Here is a 16,012-nt window from a genome sequence, read left to right as displayed (position 1 = left end):
TCGTGCTTTCTGGGCTTTCATGTGCCACTTGCTCTCATTTAAGAGAGAGCATTGATTGAAAGGCCAGCAGTCACACACAGAATGGCTTATACTGTCACGTAAATCAATGGCACACCCCATTACAAAGACTTTGAAGAATTGTTCTGGCCTAGAAAACCTATCAAATATGTCAAAGGGTGAAATATCATTTTCCATTGCAATGGACTTGGTCATTTCATCTCTTTTCTATACTGCACTTAATATCTGCCAAATTTACAGGTTAAGATATTTCCTATCTGTACATATAAATCATATGCATAAAAGACCTGCCTGTACACTTTTGAGCCATCACCATTAAACTAGCTGTGCTTTAAATCCTGTGATTCAACACTGCAGCCAATTAGCATTTACTTACATCGGTTCATCTAGGTCTTATAATCACAGCCATTCTTTTCGACCTGAATCATGCTGGACAAGAAACAGGGTTTCCTTCTTGGGTGGCAACAGCTGTAAGTGCCAGATGATGTCACATGGAAATAAAGTATTGCTATTATACTGGCAATTATGTTTGTAGTATATAAAATAGTGAAACCGTGGGTGTCTGCTTGTAGCTATTAGGGTAGCAGAAATATCTACATATACAAATAGTGATGTCCTTAGTAATATGTGTTTAACGTTAAAGCCATGAACGGTAAGTTGAGGAATTTAATAACTTTTTAATTAAATTGACATTAATATGTATGTTTAATGACTTTTAATAGATGATTCACAACAAAATGAAGAGTCCCTAAGGGCTCTGACCTACTAATTGCTACTTCTCATATTCAACTCTGAAGTCACTATTCACTATTTTTAATAGTATTATGACCACCACCGGGGGCCTGTCTTTTGGCCATTCCAGGGTAGGACCTTGTTTCCGGTCCTTATGGCTCATCATATGGATGTAGTGATATGAAAGCTCTGAGAGGGATTGAATGTAAGATCCCTGTTCTGATTCCGATCCAGGTCAGGATTCGGGGATGCCAGTATCCTTTTAGTTTTATATGTTTTATAAACTTTGTTTGTTAGGCACTTGGTTACAGGTCTCAGTTATACAGCATAGCACAACCTCAATCACCAACTTACCGGCAGAGCCAAATATATCAAACAGTAATAGTGTGAACAGATAAGATACAACAAATAATACTTGGAACCTCAATCCGAGGCAAGATATTGACGAAAGTCGTACCAAATGTCTTTGCGTCGGCCACTGTCCGGTATTGTTTGCACATATAGTTCTTGATTGGTATTGGTCCAAATCACATCATGCAACCAATCCGACACCATTGGAGGATAAGTCTGTGTCCATCTCATCAGTATAACTCTTTTAGCCAACAGTAAACTCAGGTTTAGGAACCTACGCTGGACATTCGACATTCCCCCTGTGTATCCCAACACACAATCAGCAGATGTCAGTTTCAATTGTGTCGCCAGTATAGTATCCAGTACCTGGCATACCCCCTCCCAATATTCCTTGAGTTTGGGACACCCCCACAGCATGTGTAGTAGCTGGGCATCAGCGTCCCGAACCAAGGGCATACCTGAGTGATGGCCGCCTGACACCTAGATATCATTGCTGGTGTGTAATACAATCTATTTACAACCTTGAATTGTATCAGTGGTGCTTAGAAATGATCGATACCCCCTTGATTGATCGACAGATTCGTTTCGACTTCATATCCGCAATCTCCATGCCCAGGTCTCTCTCCCATTTCAGTCTGATGTCTGGGTCTTTCACTGTCAATAACGAGTATGCAAGCTTATAAAGTACTGAGACCATTTTCTTTTGAGTGGAGAGTCAAAGAATATAGGACAGACACGGATTAGACACAGGCTCCGACGGCACTTTCAAACCACAGCCCTTATGCGGTAATAGAGCCGTACCATTGACATGCTCTTTGATTAAATCCCAACCAATAAACTACCCATCTATATACAAGTCGCCTACCATTTGTATTATTGCCCCTCCCCAATCTCTCTGCAATACCTTATCAGGGGAGTGTTCCGCCATCACCATACCCCATATGGGAAGCCTTCTGTCATCCGCTTATTCATGCATCTTGCTTCACCCCTAACAGGTCCAACCTACGATTGCCACAGCAAGCATTATCTTCTGGTTCTCTACTCTTTCCCACTCAGAGTGAAAGGAACTGGCTGTTGAGTTTATTTTTTATTGGATTTTCCCTGTCATAATTTCCTTTGTTGTTTTCAATTTAGAAAGTTTAGAAATCTATCTCAATGTCTATATGTTGCATGTCTTAATATCTACACCCTGCGTAGCTGCGGCTTGTTGTGGTCCCTGTGATCACCAGGGTTGAAGGGCATAGCTGTCATCTCATTTGACATTTCCTGTTTTATGAGAGCAATTTCTTTAAGTTCCCTTTTATAACATGACCAGATCTGCCTGTGCCACAAAGCCTGACATTGCATGTACTTGAGGTGAGCTTATTTCTAAGAACAATTGTTGGTGAGAAGACTCCAGAGTTGTGATCCTGCTTCCCTTTTAGAATTTAGGAAACCTATTATCTGGCGAGTTGGGGGCATATGGCTCATATAATTAAGTTGCAGAATTAGCATTTTGAAGGGCAGGGAAAACGAGGCGACTGTGCCAGATACTTCATATTTTAGATTGCCCTGATGCTGATGTGCTTTGTGTGGCACGCGCAGGTGCCACATCCCTCCACCCATCGGCCTTTGAATATATTTTTACAGTACCTTGTGAGGCTAAAACAAAATCAATTTTAATGATGTGAATATACTGCATGTGGCAAATTGTATTGTATGAACGGATTAAATAAGTGAAGAAAATATGTGACCTACACAATCACACCCATTCAATTGAATAAACTCATCAACATGTGTTATTCTGAGAATGTAAACTATACTCAGAAACTTGGTATTTTGCTTTTGTTGAATTTTGGGCAACTGAAGAACGATTTTATAATGGGATCTACTTGTCTTTTTTAAAGGACTACCTAATCTGCATCCTTTTTATACTCTTGCAACCCTCTAAAAGGGTTATGCTGATTTTGTTTAAAGAAAATAACAGCATAACTCTTCTTTCTACATTAACTCCAGCAGCTGTTTGTTGCTCAATTCGTGAGTGTCTTTGTGGTGTTTCACATGCTGACAATAGATTCCATTTTTTGTGCTGACAAATTAGATGGTTGCCCCAAAAAAGGATGCCTGAGGGCTATCTGACTAGTAAAGAATTAAGGCTCTGAACTTGTGATTAATAAATCGAGATACAATGCTGTTCAGGACACTCTAGGTCGGATAGACGAGCCTTCCATAAAGTAGGACCCTCCCTTCTTCTGTGATATGATATGACAGGTTATTTATAACACGCTCAATACCCAGCGGTTTCTAAGTACAGATCCTGTACTGCTCTGTGTCATCTTGCTTTCAAGGTGAGTACGTTGCCCCTTAGCTATCCTCTCGAGACCAATTTGAAACAAATCTTCCCATATTTGTGGGACGAGTGAGCATCAAAGTCTGACAAAAGAACCTCGTTAGAGGCAAGGAGGTTTATTTAGAACCTGTATGAAGATGCTGTCTGTAAAACACCTGACTCTACAGACAGAGATGTTCATCCAAGTATATTGCAGGTGACAACACTTGACAACAAAGACAAAATACAAGCAGTACAACAAGGCCAAAGACCTTGTAGTAGATGGCGGCTACAGAGTAGGCAACCTGACGAGAGAGACATAGCCTGCCATCTCTAGTCGAGTGGCAGGCGATAAGGCAAACTTTGACCTTTCTCTCTATGGAAAGCACTCACTGACCTACTCATTAGAGCCACCTTGTGTCTCACCCTCCCTTCGCCGTTCTTAAGCGCCTGTTGTGAATTGCTTCGTCTGATGCGTGCTCAAGGCTATGTCCCTGTAGAGCCAAACATTAAACGTGTTCTCCCTAAACTGCTCGCCGTTTCCTCTAACTTCGGTTCCATCAGCTAACCCAGAATGGTGTGGTCCTCTGATGATATAGCACATTGCCAGACACCAATCAGGGCTGCCCACTGTGCCACACACTCCAGCCACTTATCCCGAGGAATCTTCCCCTGATTCACACTGGGTAGCCTTCTTCATTTCACACAGTCTTACTTAAGTGTCTATGGGGGTCATTACGAGTTTGGATTAGCGCCATGGCTGCCTCCAAACCCGGGTCCAGGTCCGATCTGACAGAATGGGGACTTACGGGGTCATTCCGACCTTGGAGAACCCGGTAAGTCCCCATTCTGTAGACCATTCCCGATTCCCTTTTGATCCCCCATAGGGCTCAAATGGAAATGGGGAAGGAGCTAATAACGGGCCTGTGAATAGCAGGCCCGTTATTAGTTCCCTGGTCCCTTAGCGGGACCTGCAAAGGACGTGTGGTCAGATCACACGTCCTTTGCGGGTCCCGCTAAGGGACCTCTGAATTGGCCGGTAAGAGTTTAACGGCACTGGCATCATTACTGGTGACCGTTAACCCTTACCGCCTAACTCAGAATGAGGCCCTATGTCTGGGCCACTACTGCTCGATAAAGTGACTCAGCTGATCCTCGAAAACATCAGAGGAAAATACAAATGCAAAAAGTAGAGTCCAAGTATAAGGAGATGCAAGCCTTCTGAATCCAAATAAGGGTGTGTTCCTCTACAATGCACTGCATTTTAGTAGGCAATGGTAGCAGTAGCCTCAGCAAAACCACATTCTTGAAGAAAGCATTGAGGAGCACAAAGTCTGCACTGAAAAAGGACATAGACCAGCCTAGTCTTGGGAACAAGGCCACGTGATCTACAACCTAGAAATGAGTGCACCGTGAAGAGAAAGTAAACTAATCTCAAGGGAATTACCTAGATCAAGCCTATGAGTCGTTTGGTCACTACTGTCGCTGTGAGATCCAAAATGACCATTGGATCTTAGCTCAGCGCTTATTGCTAGGGGCGTAGCCTAGAAAAAGTGAGGAAGGACAACAGAAATTATGTCAGTGACTACCACAAGAGGCAAAACTGGAGGCTTGTGGAAATGTCAAGGATTTGCAGTAGCCAAGTCTAGCCTATACGCCACAGGGTGTATCCAATCACAAGGGGAAACCCTTTAGCCAGCTACCTGATTACTCACAAAGGGCTTCATTATTTTGTGCATTCTGTCAATTTCTCAAACATTCTGACTGTCAGTATGCATTTTGTTTTAAATGTCATTCCTTTTCACGTTTAGGTGGAGCTAAAGTGCCACCCATAAGCCAAACATATTACATTGGAGTACAGCTAGGAAGAAGAAGAGATGGGAAGAGGAGATGAGAAGAGGAATTCAAATTGCAGGTGCTGTTTGGTTACTTACCCTTCCAGTTACTGCTCATGGCTTCCCATCTACTATCAGCCTCCACGCCCCCCCAAAAAACACCACCCTGAGATCTCTTTGAGCTAATTTTGTCAAGCAGTAGCATTACACTCTGTGCTTGAAGTGCCTGTCAGTGATATTTCAAAGCAGTTTTCAGAAAGGTAATGGCTTAACTGGAGAAGTACATTTTCTAAAGGTGTAATAAAAATGCCATATCCAAGTGTGCCTTCAACCACTTGATTTATAAGCAGTATGCGTGTCAATCACTGAAGTCCTGTTAAAACAAGCATTGGCAAAGCTAACAGCTTTGACTTGTGTATATGTATTAGAAACATTTTCCAGGCACTGCTATTACATGAACAAGTACTTACTCCATGTTGCAGCTGCTACCATTAATGGCCAGTTAGTACCATTAAGACAGTGCCTGCCAAATGCATAACCTATGACAACACAAAAGCCAAAACTGTTGTCATTGCCTTTGCTTGTTTTGTCTTTGTTGCTCATTCATGACAAATACAGTGACACACACCAACATGCCTATAAATAAACGTAGGACACCTGTTTATGGAAGTGAGCAAATTAAGCGCCCCTCTCTGACATCTGTGTGAAACCTGCACATGTTGGAATTCCGGCAGGGTCACCTCGGCCCTTCATCCTTTCAAGTTCGATGAATTGATTATTGCTGAGTAGGGTAACAACAACTACTATCATCAAGTGCAAAGATAGTGTTCAGTTTGAGTGGTCTGCACAATATAAATGGTAAATATTATTTATTTTGTAGATTCTCTCTCACACACACACACACACACACACACACACTGACACTCCTTATTTAAAAGCAGCCTTTAAACCTCTGGCTTATGCGCAACAGATCAAGACCCAATGACGCAAACTGGTAAAATGCTCCGCACAATTCCGCAGGAACTAGGTGACCCAATAGTCCTGGCTTAAATTATTCAATCCACTTACCTTTTGAAAGATGAGGGGTACTTTTGTTCCTGGGATTTTCTTTTGGTCATTTTCCAGCAGCATCGTCAGAGGGATCCCGAAGAGACCGTTTTCTTTGAGGAGAAAGGAAAGCGGAAAGCTGATTAATAGCTTTATTCAAATTCAAAATGACAAAAAAAAACAGCAGGCCTGCGCACGCGCGCTCGCACCTCGCCCCTTGACCCGCGCCGTCCGGTTCCTCTTGAGCTCTATTCCCAAGGCGTCATAGAAGGCCGTGAGCTCTATCAGCGAGAGATAGCGAATCTTCTTCATGTCTTCCAAGGACAAGTCTCCCACCTCCGCCAAGCCAAATCGGCTTTTCCACACAATAAATTTCTGAAACAAGGAAATAAATATCATTGTAGCTTTACGTTGTTTTTACATTTGTATTAACTAATCCTTTGTGGAAAGGTCAAGTTCCAAAACTAAAAGGCAACCTATTTTTTAAGCACTATGTAAAGTAAGAGCAAACCACAATAGTCTCATAGAAGTATTGTTCAAGAAATTAATTATATCCGCCGGGCGCAAAAACACTTGGGGCCCGATTCACTAAACAGATGCAAGAGCACAATGGTGAGGGCCATAACAATGTGGGCTACTGGGTTTGCAGCGCTGCATGGGCATGGGTTTAATGTAGACCGCCTAACACATCATAATGCATGCAACCCATTACATATCTTCAATTGTTATAAATCTAACTGCAAACGTTGCACAAAGAAAATAGCAGACACGAGTGACAACTGGTAAGGTCTTGTGGCAAAGTCACAATGTGTGAGCCGCTTGTGGGTATCCGAGGGACACTGAAGGCTTGGGAGACCCAACAGCTAAGTGAAGTACTGCACAGAGGTAGCATAAGGGGGAACTCTCAGAGTCCCTGCCCATTTACCATACCCTCACGCTTATGCAACCAGGAACCAACACCATGCACCCTTTGAGCTTTAAACATTATCTCATCAGGATTCACGAGGATCCCATAACAATGTTGGTTTGGTAATTTAATTCGAGGGGGAGGAGGGTACAGTGTGAATACAACTCTGCCCCTCAGAGCCGTGCCGATGATCAGGCACTTTCGTCTGACTTAAAAATGGCAGAGCTGGCTTTACACCCTCCGTCACTGCCAGAAAGAGGGCGGGGGGGGTCACTTTAGCCAATAATCGAATCTATGTGATTTTAACGAATTCCATTACAGAGAATGCTTTTTACCCCCCTCAAGCCCCACGTTTTTCTATAAGCCTAAGCGCACCCTAACACCTCCCGTTTTACCCACTTACCCCAACCCCACATACCTTTTTACCACATTTCAGTATTTGTTTTGTTGTTCATGTTTTTGGTACAAAAGCATTCTCTGTAATGTATTCAGTAAAATCACTGGATACGCCAATAATTATGGAGTTGAAGGTGAACACCTTGAGGGGCCTAGGCAGAGAACAGTAAACATTTGGGGAAGCCCATGGGTAACCGAAGAGGGGCTAATCACAAGACACCAAGGGAACACAGGAGGAAGGATCCCGATCAGGACCTTTAGGAGAATTAGAGGCATCTCTGGTGATAAAAGACCTGGAAGCAGGAGGATCAAGGAAGGAGCCAGATTGGCAAAAAGGCTGTGGGTTACCACAAGTTATCTCAGACACTGGCAAAGACCAGAAAAAGGAGGAGAAATGCAAGTCTGCTGGAGGCTGTATCTGAGACCCTGGCAACAAGCAAAGGCCAAGGAGGAAAACCCAAAGACTGCTGAAGGTTGGAAACCTAAGCCACGTGGCTGATGCCTGAGAATTTCACAGCCCCCAATGTAAGGGGGCAGAAATACTTGCTGGTAGCAGTATTTCAGATATAAGGAGCGGGGAGTGTGTTTAAAGTTAAGTGCAATACGCTGAAGGGAAGGGGGAGCAGTACTTGCTGGTGATGTTGGCAAAGAAGAGCGTTTGTGCTACATTCCTGGTATCATGAAGTCGAGAACTGAGCTGGGCACTATATCACTGAGACCGTGTATTGACCCAAAGAGCAAGCTGGATCTACATTACTGAGAATGTGTGTTTGAACAGGAAACCCTGACAAGGGCAGGTGGTCGCTTAGGTGGGCCAAGACACCCTTTTGCAGTTGGGAATGTTTCCACAATCAGAATGCAGGACTTGTCTTCACTTCTGGGTGTAAATGACAAGTGAAAATTCTGCCCCCTGAGTACATAAAGGTTGTTGTATTATATCTTCACACACTACAATATCAATGCACCAAGAAGAATTACAGGACTTTACTCTGTGAAAGCAAATACAAAGTTGTGAAGCAGATGTATCTAGCAGATGTATTGTTGGTTACACCTTGCACTGTTTAAAATTATGTGTTTTCTCTATTTGTTTCATTGTATATAGGAAATTTGTTTGTTTTAAATTTTATAATATTTACTTGAATTTTTGTATTTTATATTTGAAAGGTTGATTTATTTCAACTAAATCAAATAAAGAAAATACAAAGTTGGGAAACATGCATCTAGGGTTGGATAGTTAAAGAGTGAAGCTGGATGAAAAATCAAAGGGTGAGCCTTTTCATCTGGGAAAGGTTTATATTAAAAAAATTAAAACTCGACATATATATATATATATATATATATATATATATATATAACTTTCCTGGTGTTGTGAAAACATGGCCAAATGCTCCAACCACAAGGCTGTCAGGTCTATACTGCACTGATGATCCCTAATAAGGGTGAAACAAGGTATGTAGCTGAACTGACAGCCTTGCAAATGTCAGTCATGGGTTGATTAAGCTATTTATAAAGTAGCACTGCCCTCTTAAACAAAGACAATTTCCTGGAGAAAAAGGTTTGCATTTGAGCTAACTTGCATACCCACAATGCGTTGTTGTTGTGGCTCAGAACTGAAGGTGAACTTCCAGCCATGGCTACTAGGTGGCGTTGTGGAATGTGTGACTTGGCTCAAATGGACTTTCCTAATTATATATATATTTAAGCATATCAGAGGGGTTCCTCCTCAGCAAAGAGGTGGCGACACTCACTCCTTAACGATTTTGTGGGAGTTATAAGACATGAATGTACCATAAGCAAGTGTTCAATCTGACGAAGCCCGCTCCAGGTGAACCACGCTGTTGTTTGTGTTGTTTTTTGATATCCGCATGGATGGAAAATAAAATAAAGAAATAAGATGTAACCACTATCGAATAACTCAGAATACTTCTCTTGTCACTGAAATTGTTAAGGAGCAAGTGCTGCCGCCTCTTTGCTGGAGAGAAACCCCTCGGCTGTGCTTATTATATTGACACAAGCCGACTATGTACTCAGGCAGGCACCTGTGTCAAGCGAATTAAAGCCTATGATTTTATTCAGCTGAGCGCATCCACAGAAGCCGGCAAAGTTTGGAGAAAGATTTTGAATATATATGTGTACGTATATATATAGTTCAGTTTGTTTGTACCGTGTTGGCCAAGGGTTGAATAGAATGTTGATCCAGAAGAAAACGAGTCAATACCTTTAGGCTAACAAAGCCATTTATTTTGCATTTTTGAGAGCATACGTGGAATGTCTCCACATCCTCAGGCAGAGATGAAATGAAGCATTTGAAAAACATCACAGCATTACAGCTTTCAAAGCTCCTCCTGCTGATACCCCATTATCTGTGCCTGTCTGTACATGATTTGTAGTTTTGCTCAGAAAGGCGTGTGGATGTTCAACTCCCCCATGCACTGCAATCTCCGAGGCCTAAATGGAACACTGTGTTAAAAAGGGCAAAGTGGAGAGCATGGAAAATAAATGAAAAAACAGCCCACCCTGTTAGTGTGCTCTCAGAAAGGCAGGAGGGGTTGGTTAGGTGTCAGTCATTGCATGTGCAGTCCAGTTGAAGCTCGGTATGTCAGGCCAGTCCCTTTGAAGATCAGTGGTAGCACAATCATCAACATATCAGGCGTGTGCCTATAGATGTTGGAAAGAGGGGATATACAGCCTATTTATGTGTTAGGCCTGTGACTTGTGGAGCCCAATGAGGTACCTTTGTGTCAAATACTGTATTGGGATTGTGTTACATCCCAATCAAGAGGAAAGGGTGGGGTTTCATAAGGGACAAGAGCCATGGAAAGATAGTGTTGGGTTGGATGGAGTTTGACAACAATTCATTGCCTTAGAGAGGCTGGTGGGGTTGGTGCAGTGCCAGGTGAATGTCTGTGAATGGCTTTAGAAAAAACTGATGGAAAGTGTCAGGTCTGGATGTTGTGATCTCCGCATCTCTATCAGTGAAAAAAGTGAAAGTCGGTTAGTTGCAATAGTGAGTCATGAAACCGCGATGTCTGTTCAAGCCCCCTGCCAGTCTATTAAAAATGTGCATGTATTTTAATTCATAGGTCTTTCTGGATTTGTCAGTCCTCAAATTACCCCGGAGTACAGCAATTTTAAGATCATCAAGAGTATGATTAGCTTCTGAAAAATGCTCACCCACTGGACTTTCGTTGCTGGATTCACATGTAAACCACCCCATACTTTTGCAGTCCTGCCCCGTGTGGGGTGTCTTCATTGTGTCTGAAATGTTGATATGTGGGCAAGTTAGGCATCTTTTGTTTTTGCAAGGTACAGTTCCATAATCTGCGCTATTTGTGTGCAGTTTGCTTCTGACCATCTTTCCCTTCAGATTGGCTGGTTGTCTGAAAGCGAGGAGGGGCATCTCCGGAAAATCTTTTCTCAGATGTTCATCTTGTTGCAGAATGGGTTGGAGTTCCTTAGCAATCTTGCGGAAGGCTTCGAGCTCTGAATTGTATGTGACTAGCAGTGGCACTCGGGTTTGTGTCCCTTTCGCTCTGTATTCTGGGCGATTGCTCTGGGGGTCTGTGTTGTCCTGTGGATCTGGCTGTTCACAGCTCTGTGGTTGTATCCACGGTTTATGAAGTCTGATCTCAAACTTTGTATGTTGATATATATTTCAAATACATTTGTGATGTTATCTTTGATGTCCTGGGTATTAGTGTTAGCATTCCACAATAGTGGTGCTTAGCTTACCATAACTGGAGAATTTCTAATGTTTTTCAGTTTTACTTGTAACCATTTTTTATTAGTGCAACTTAACCAAAACGTCCCTTTAACAATGTTTTTTCAGTGAATTATACGGGTTTTTGTTAGTGCAACTTATCCATAACGTCCCTTTAACAAAACATCTTTAGTGAATAGGTTTTTACTACTGCCCCTTTAATCTGCTAAAAGTTCCTTATATATTACACCCCATGCCTAATATGTCAGATATGGAGTCAGTGGACAGCGTGATAGCCTGCGGATATCAGGTGGCATTTACAAGGCTCAGAATCATAGGGGCGACCCAAAAAAGATGTACCCATCAACCAACAAACAGATGTACATAAAATCACAACTAATGTTTACAACATGCAATTATACCTTTTTGTACAAACACATTAAACAATACTAATAATGTATTTATTTAGCACACATTACAATGTAATGCACCACTCACAAACCTTAGTGGTACACTTCATATAATCTCCCCACTACAACTCTGCATACAGATGAGAAACACCAGGTGCTTATTGGGCAACAAATGATCACTAAATAGAAAGTGCATTGTATTTATTTCTCTATTATTAGCTTTCATTATATACACATGTTTTATAAGACAGAAGCACTTTTTTTCTCACAGAAATGGCAAACACACTTGAATGGGTAGAGGAGAACTTACCAAAAGAAGAAATGAGCGACGATAACATCTCCAATGGTATACAATAGATATTTTAATGTAAACAAATCATGTATTTTGTACACACATTACTAAAATAATAATTTCTATTTTTCTTACAGTGCATAGTTTTCATGAAGAAAAAGCACCCCAGTTTAATTATACCAAATCCCCAGAATGACAAACAGAAGCCCTATCTCCAACCCTAAATAATCATGTCTTGAATAAATATATTTTTTGTACTATAAATGTTTTGTTTATTGTATGATTTTTTTGAAAACTCCCACTACAACACTACAACTGTCTGGGGAGTCGGCACTCAAAATGGAGGCTCCCCAGGAGAGGCGCGATGTCCAGACATGTCTGTTTTCATGTGACGTACTTGCATTTCCTCCCCGAAGGGTGTCCGCAGACGGCCATTAAGGCCTTGGACGGGTGTCATTATGTGACCGAACCAGTGCAGCGTGACAGCGCTGTCCGCGAACAGTGTTCGTGGTCACAGACAGTTCAAAAGTGCATTTCCCGCCTATTAAGGGTGTTTCAAGTTGAAACTTTACCCTTAAACAGCTCCCAGACCCATTCTTGATTCTGGCAACTTTTAACAACTTTTCAAGGCCTTTTTGTGGCTTCGTAGTCTGCAGACAGTACGACTGTCCGCAAATGATTGCTGTGAAGGGACACACCCATTACTTATCCGAATGTTCAATCTGGCCATCCAGGCGAAAGCCTCTTCCAGCACCTTCTTTGCAGAACTTTTTGTGGACAGCATCATGGCATATCTACCTCTGCGCCATCTTCCTCATCTGCTACTGCCAGCACACAGAGTACTCCAGTGGGGCAAAGGATCCCACCAGCCGCCTCGCAGGCCATACAGGATGCTGTAGATCCTTACCTTTCGAAGGTCACAGTGTTTTGCATGTACTGTGACACACCGCTCTGCAGGGAGGGGGGCAGTTTTGCGGTGCTTTTGAGGCAGTTGTCAAAGGGCACAAGAAAAACGGCTGCTTACCTTAAAATTAAGGCATGCCCAACATCTACCCCTGTTCACCTGCCCCTCCATCTCTGTGGTTGGTGCCGCTTCCCACCCTCCCTTCACTGCCTCTCCTGTAGAGAAAACTGAAAAAAGCCCCAAAAAAATAAAAACAAAAGAAACACAACAAAAACGGTTCCTTTAGGAGCCACCTTGCACAGTTAAAGAATAGAAGTGATTAAAAATAATTCACAGACTCCTGTGCAGCCTGCATAGTCCACGGACAGCACGGTAATCTGAGGACAGCATGGTAGTCCGCAGATCTACAAACAAAATTCTGTGGTCCATTTAATTTCAGAAACACAACTAGAGTAAATGTTATGCTAATGTAACAGTGAATCTTCGCTTTCAATTGCCACTAATTGTTCACAACATTTACTTAAACGGCTCGGACCAGTTGTGTTTGCAAATGCTTGTCCTTCACAGAAATGCCACAAACAATCCTGATAACACTTACAGAGTCTCAGGGATAAGGCAAGAATGGACTACTGTGCAGGAATGGTAACAATTACCATAAACACACAAGAAGATCCACAAGAATTCCTAATATACTTACCACAAGTTCTGGAAACCAAAATCAACCATGTTTCACAAGACCACATCCCTAATGAACGATTTGTATATGTATCCATACCAATTTCTGAATCCATTCCATTTCACCAGCTTCTGCAGAAGGCAAATCATGGCACATTATGCCCTTTTTGCAATTCAGACAATTGTTCCACCATACAAATAAACTCACATAGCCAATATGTCATACTAATGCTTCTAAGGTACAATGTAAATGGTACCAAAAATAATGGTAACCGTACAGGCTTCACACACGGCCAAGTATCTCTTCGAAAGAAAACCTACACAACAGTAGGAATAGTATACCACGCTGATGCCACAACCACTGCTGGGCACTACACTGCAGATGTAAAAAAAGAAGTGGTTGGTTTGAATGTAACGGTACCTATGTTACTCCAAAGCATAGGTTACCAGCAAATTTAACAAATGCCTAATTAATATTCCTCAAATCCAAATTTAGTCACTAAACTATAGCACAATTAAGAGTAAGAATATGACAGCAGGTATCTAACTACGTCCAAAATACTATAATAATACTTTTGAAACACAATCTAGTAAGAATACACCAACAACTATCTAACTACTTCAAGCATGCCCTTAATCACACCATACTTTAAATAAAGTTACTATCACCCTTGCACTCACATAACTGTAATCAGGCTTTTTTTTAAAATCCTGTACAGATTTTTTTTTCCAATGACCCAATGATTATTTAATGTCAAAACAACGGCAGTGTTTCATACACTAATGTTAAACCAAACATAGAACTTACAATGTACTGTTTATGAATGTCTAAAATAAATGTATATGTAAAATTGGATACAACTACAGCTTTTAAACTATCCTGCTTAAGAAATTGTACTGTATTTTTTCCACAGAAAATAAACCAGAGATTCCAGCTTCATAATGCTATAAAACTAAGTGACTATACCAATTATAATCAAATACACATTCTATGAACACTATCCTCAAGTGTACTACAATCGTAAGTACCATATGCAATTCAATTACACCATTCCTCCATATGACAAAACACTTTGTAATCCCACTACATTACCTATAATCACTATACACATATTACTACTATTGTGATCCTGGCCATAATCCTACATTACCTATAATTACTATACACATATTACTACTTTGGGGGTTGTGGTCAGTGGACATATTTTTAGGGCCATGCACACTGGCCTCAACCACCACAATACAATTAACTATGTAAGAAGTACATACCATACACCATCAAGTAATAAAACTCACTCTGACCCCCCTGCAATCAAAATTATGTCCACGGACACTGAAATTGACTGCGGACTCGGCAGGATTTCCAAACCCTTTTTTCACCTATAAAAACAGCTCCACATTACCTTATTCCACTTCCCTACCCTTTCTACACCCTCTTTAAGCCATCAAATAACGCCAAATGTCTTTTCCAAGCCACCCGTTCACTGTGCAGTGCGCGAACTGCTGTGGTGGCCACTTACGCCTGCCCAACCTTTTTCCACCTACAAAAAATAGCCCCATATCATCTTTTTTTCCACTCCCCCACCCTTCCCAGACCCTCTTTAGACCACCTAATAACCCCAAATGTGTTTGCCAGACTTTTCCCTCAATGTGCTGTCCGCGGACACCAGTGACCGTCTGCGGTTCCAACATGGCAGTTGTTTCCAAAAATTGGGGCACCTCACACTTTTTGCCATCCAATCAGTGGGCGTATTCGATGTCCACGGACCTCCCATCGGCTTCTGGACCAATCAGAGGGCTGTCCACTGAGCGAACAGGGAAGTGAGTCCGTGGACTGAACCCAGAATATCACTAATTTGTTTTTACATACTTTTTGGTCATTTAAAAAAAACTACTGGATGGATTTATAACAAATTTACAAGTGTGTGACTTAGCCACTGCTACTGGCACAAATTTGGTGAAAATCCATTAAGCATTTTGGGCTACAGGTGTGAGCAAAATCTTTTTTCCATTGCATCTATCGGGAAAACACCACATTTTGCCTCTCCCTGATGAAACCTCACCAAACGTTCCAGAAACAATCTGACGCAGCCATATACTTATTTTGCAAATTTTCGCAAGGATTCGTCCAGGTGGGGTGAAGTTATAAGCCCCCCAAAACGTGCTCTTCCTATGGGTTGAGGAACTTAACCATAACTACAGGGCTGCTACTGAAGGCCCTGTAATATATTATAGGTCAGCGATAGCCTCCCTATAGTTAAGGTGAGTTGGGCTCCCATAGGAACCCTTAAAATTCTATTGTTAATACATTTTGATTTGAATAACAGATTTGACTGAAATTCCGAAAGTGATTAGGTACCCGCAGGCCCCCAAGAATGCAAAGGCCCGTAAAGATACGTTAAAGAATAAAAAAGTTATTAAGAGAAAAATATTCTTT

The 16,012-nt window shown here is 41.8% G+C and overlaps 1 protein-coding gene across 4 annotated transcripts in view; it reads right to left on the bottom strand.

The window, feature by feature from the left end:
* The window catches only part of ARHGAP28 (Rho GTPase activating protein 28), a 1,312,783-nt gene that overhangs the window by 120,735 nt on the left and 1,176,036 nt on the right, over positions 1 to 16,012 (bottom strand). For all 4 annotated transcript variants that reach the window (XM_069620694.1, XM_069620693.1, XM_069620692.1 and 1 more), the window contains 2 exons: positions 6,501 to 6,666; positions 6,313 to 6,404 (listed from right to left, as the gene is read on the bottom strand). In XM_069620694.1, the coding sequence (XP_069476795.1) occupies positions 6,313 to 6,404; positions 6,501 to 6,666 (258 nt within the window). The remainder of the gene's footprint in view (positions 1 to 6,312; positions 6,405 to 6,500; positions 6,667 to 16,012) is intronic.

The sequence above is a fragment of the Ambystoma mexicanum genome, chromosome 5q (genome assembly GCF_040938575.1).
Source record: "Ambystoma mexicanum isolate Mex_15411 chromosome 5q, UKY_AmexF1_1, whole genome shotgun sequence".
Classification (NCBI taxonomy): Eukaryota; Metazoa; Chordata; class Amphibia; order Caudata; family Ambystomatidae; genus Ambystoma; species Ambystoma mexicanum.
This window is presented reverse-complemented; position numbering and strand designations above follow the sequence as displayed.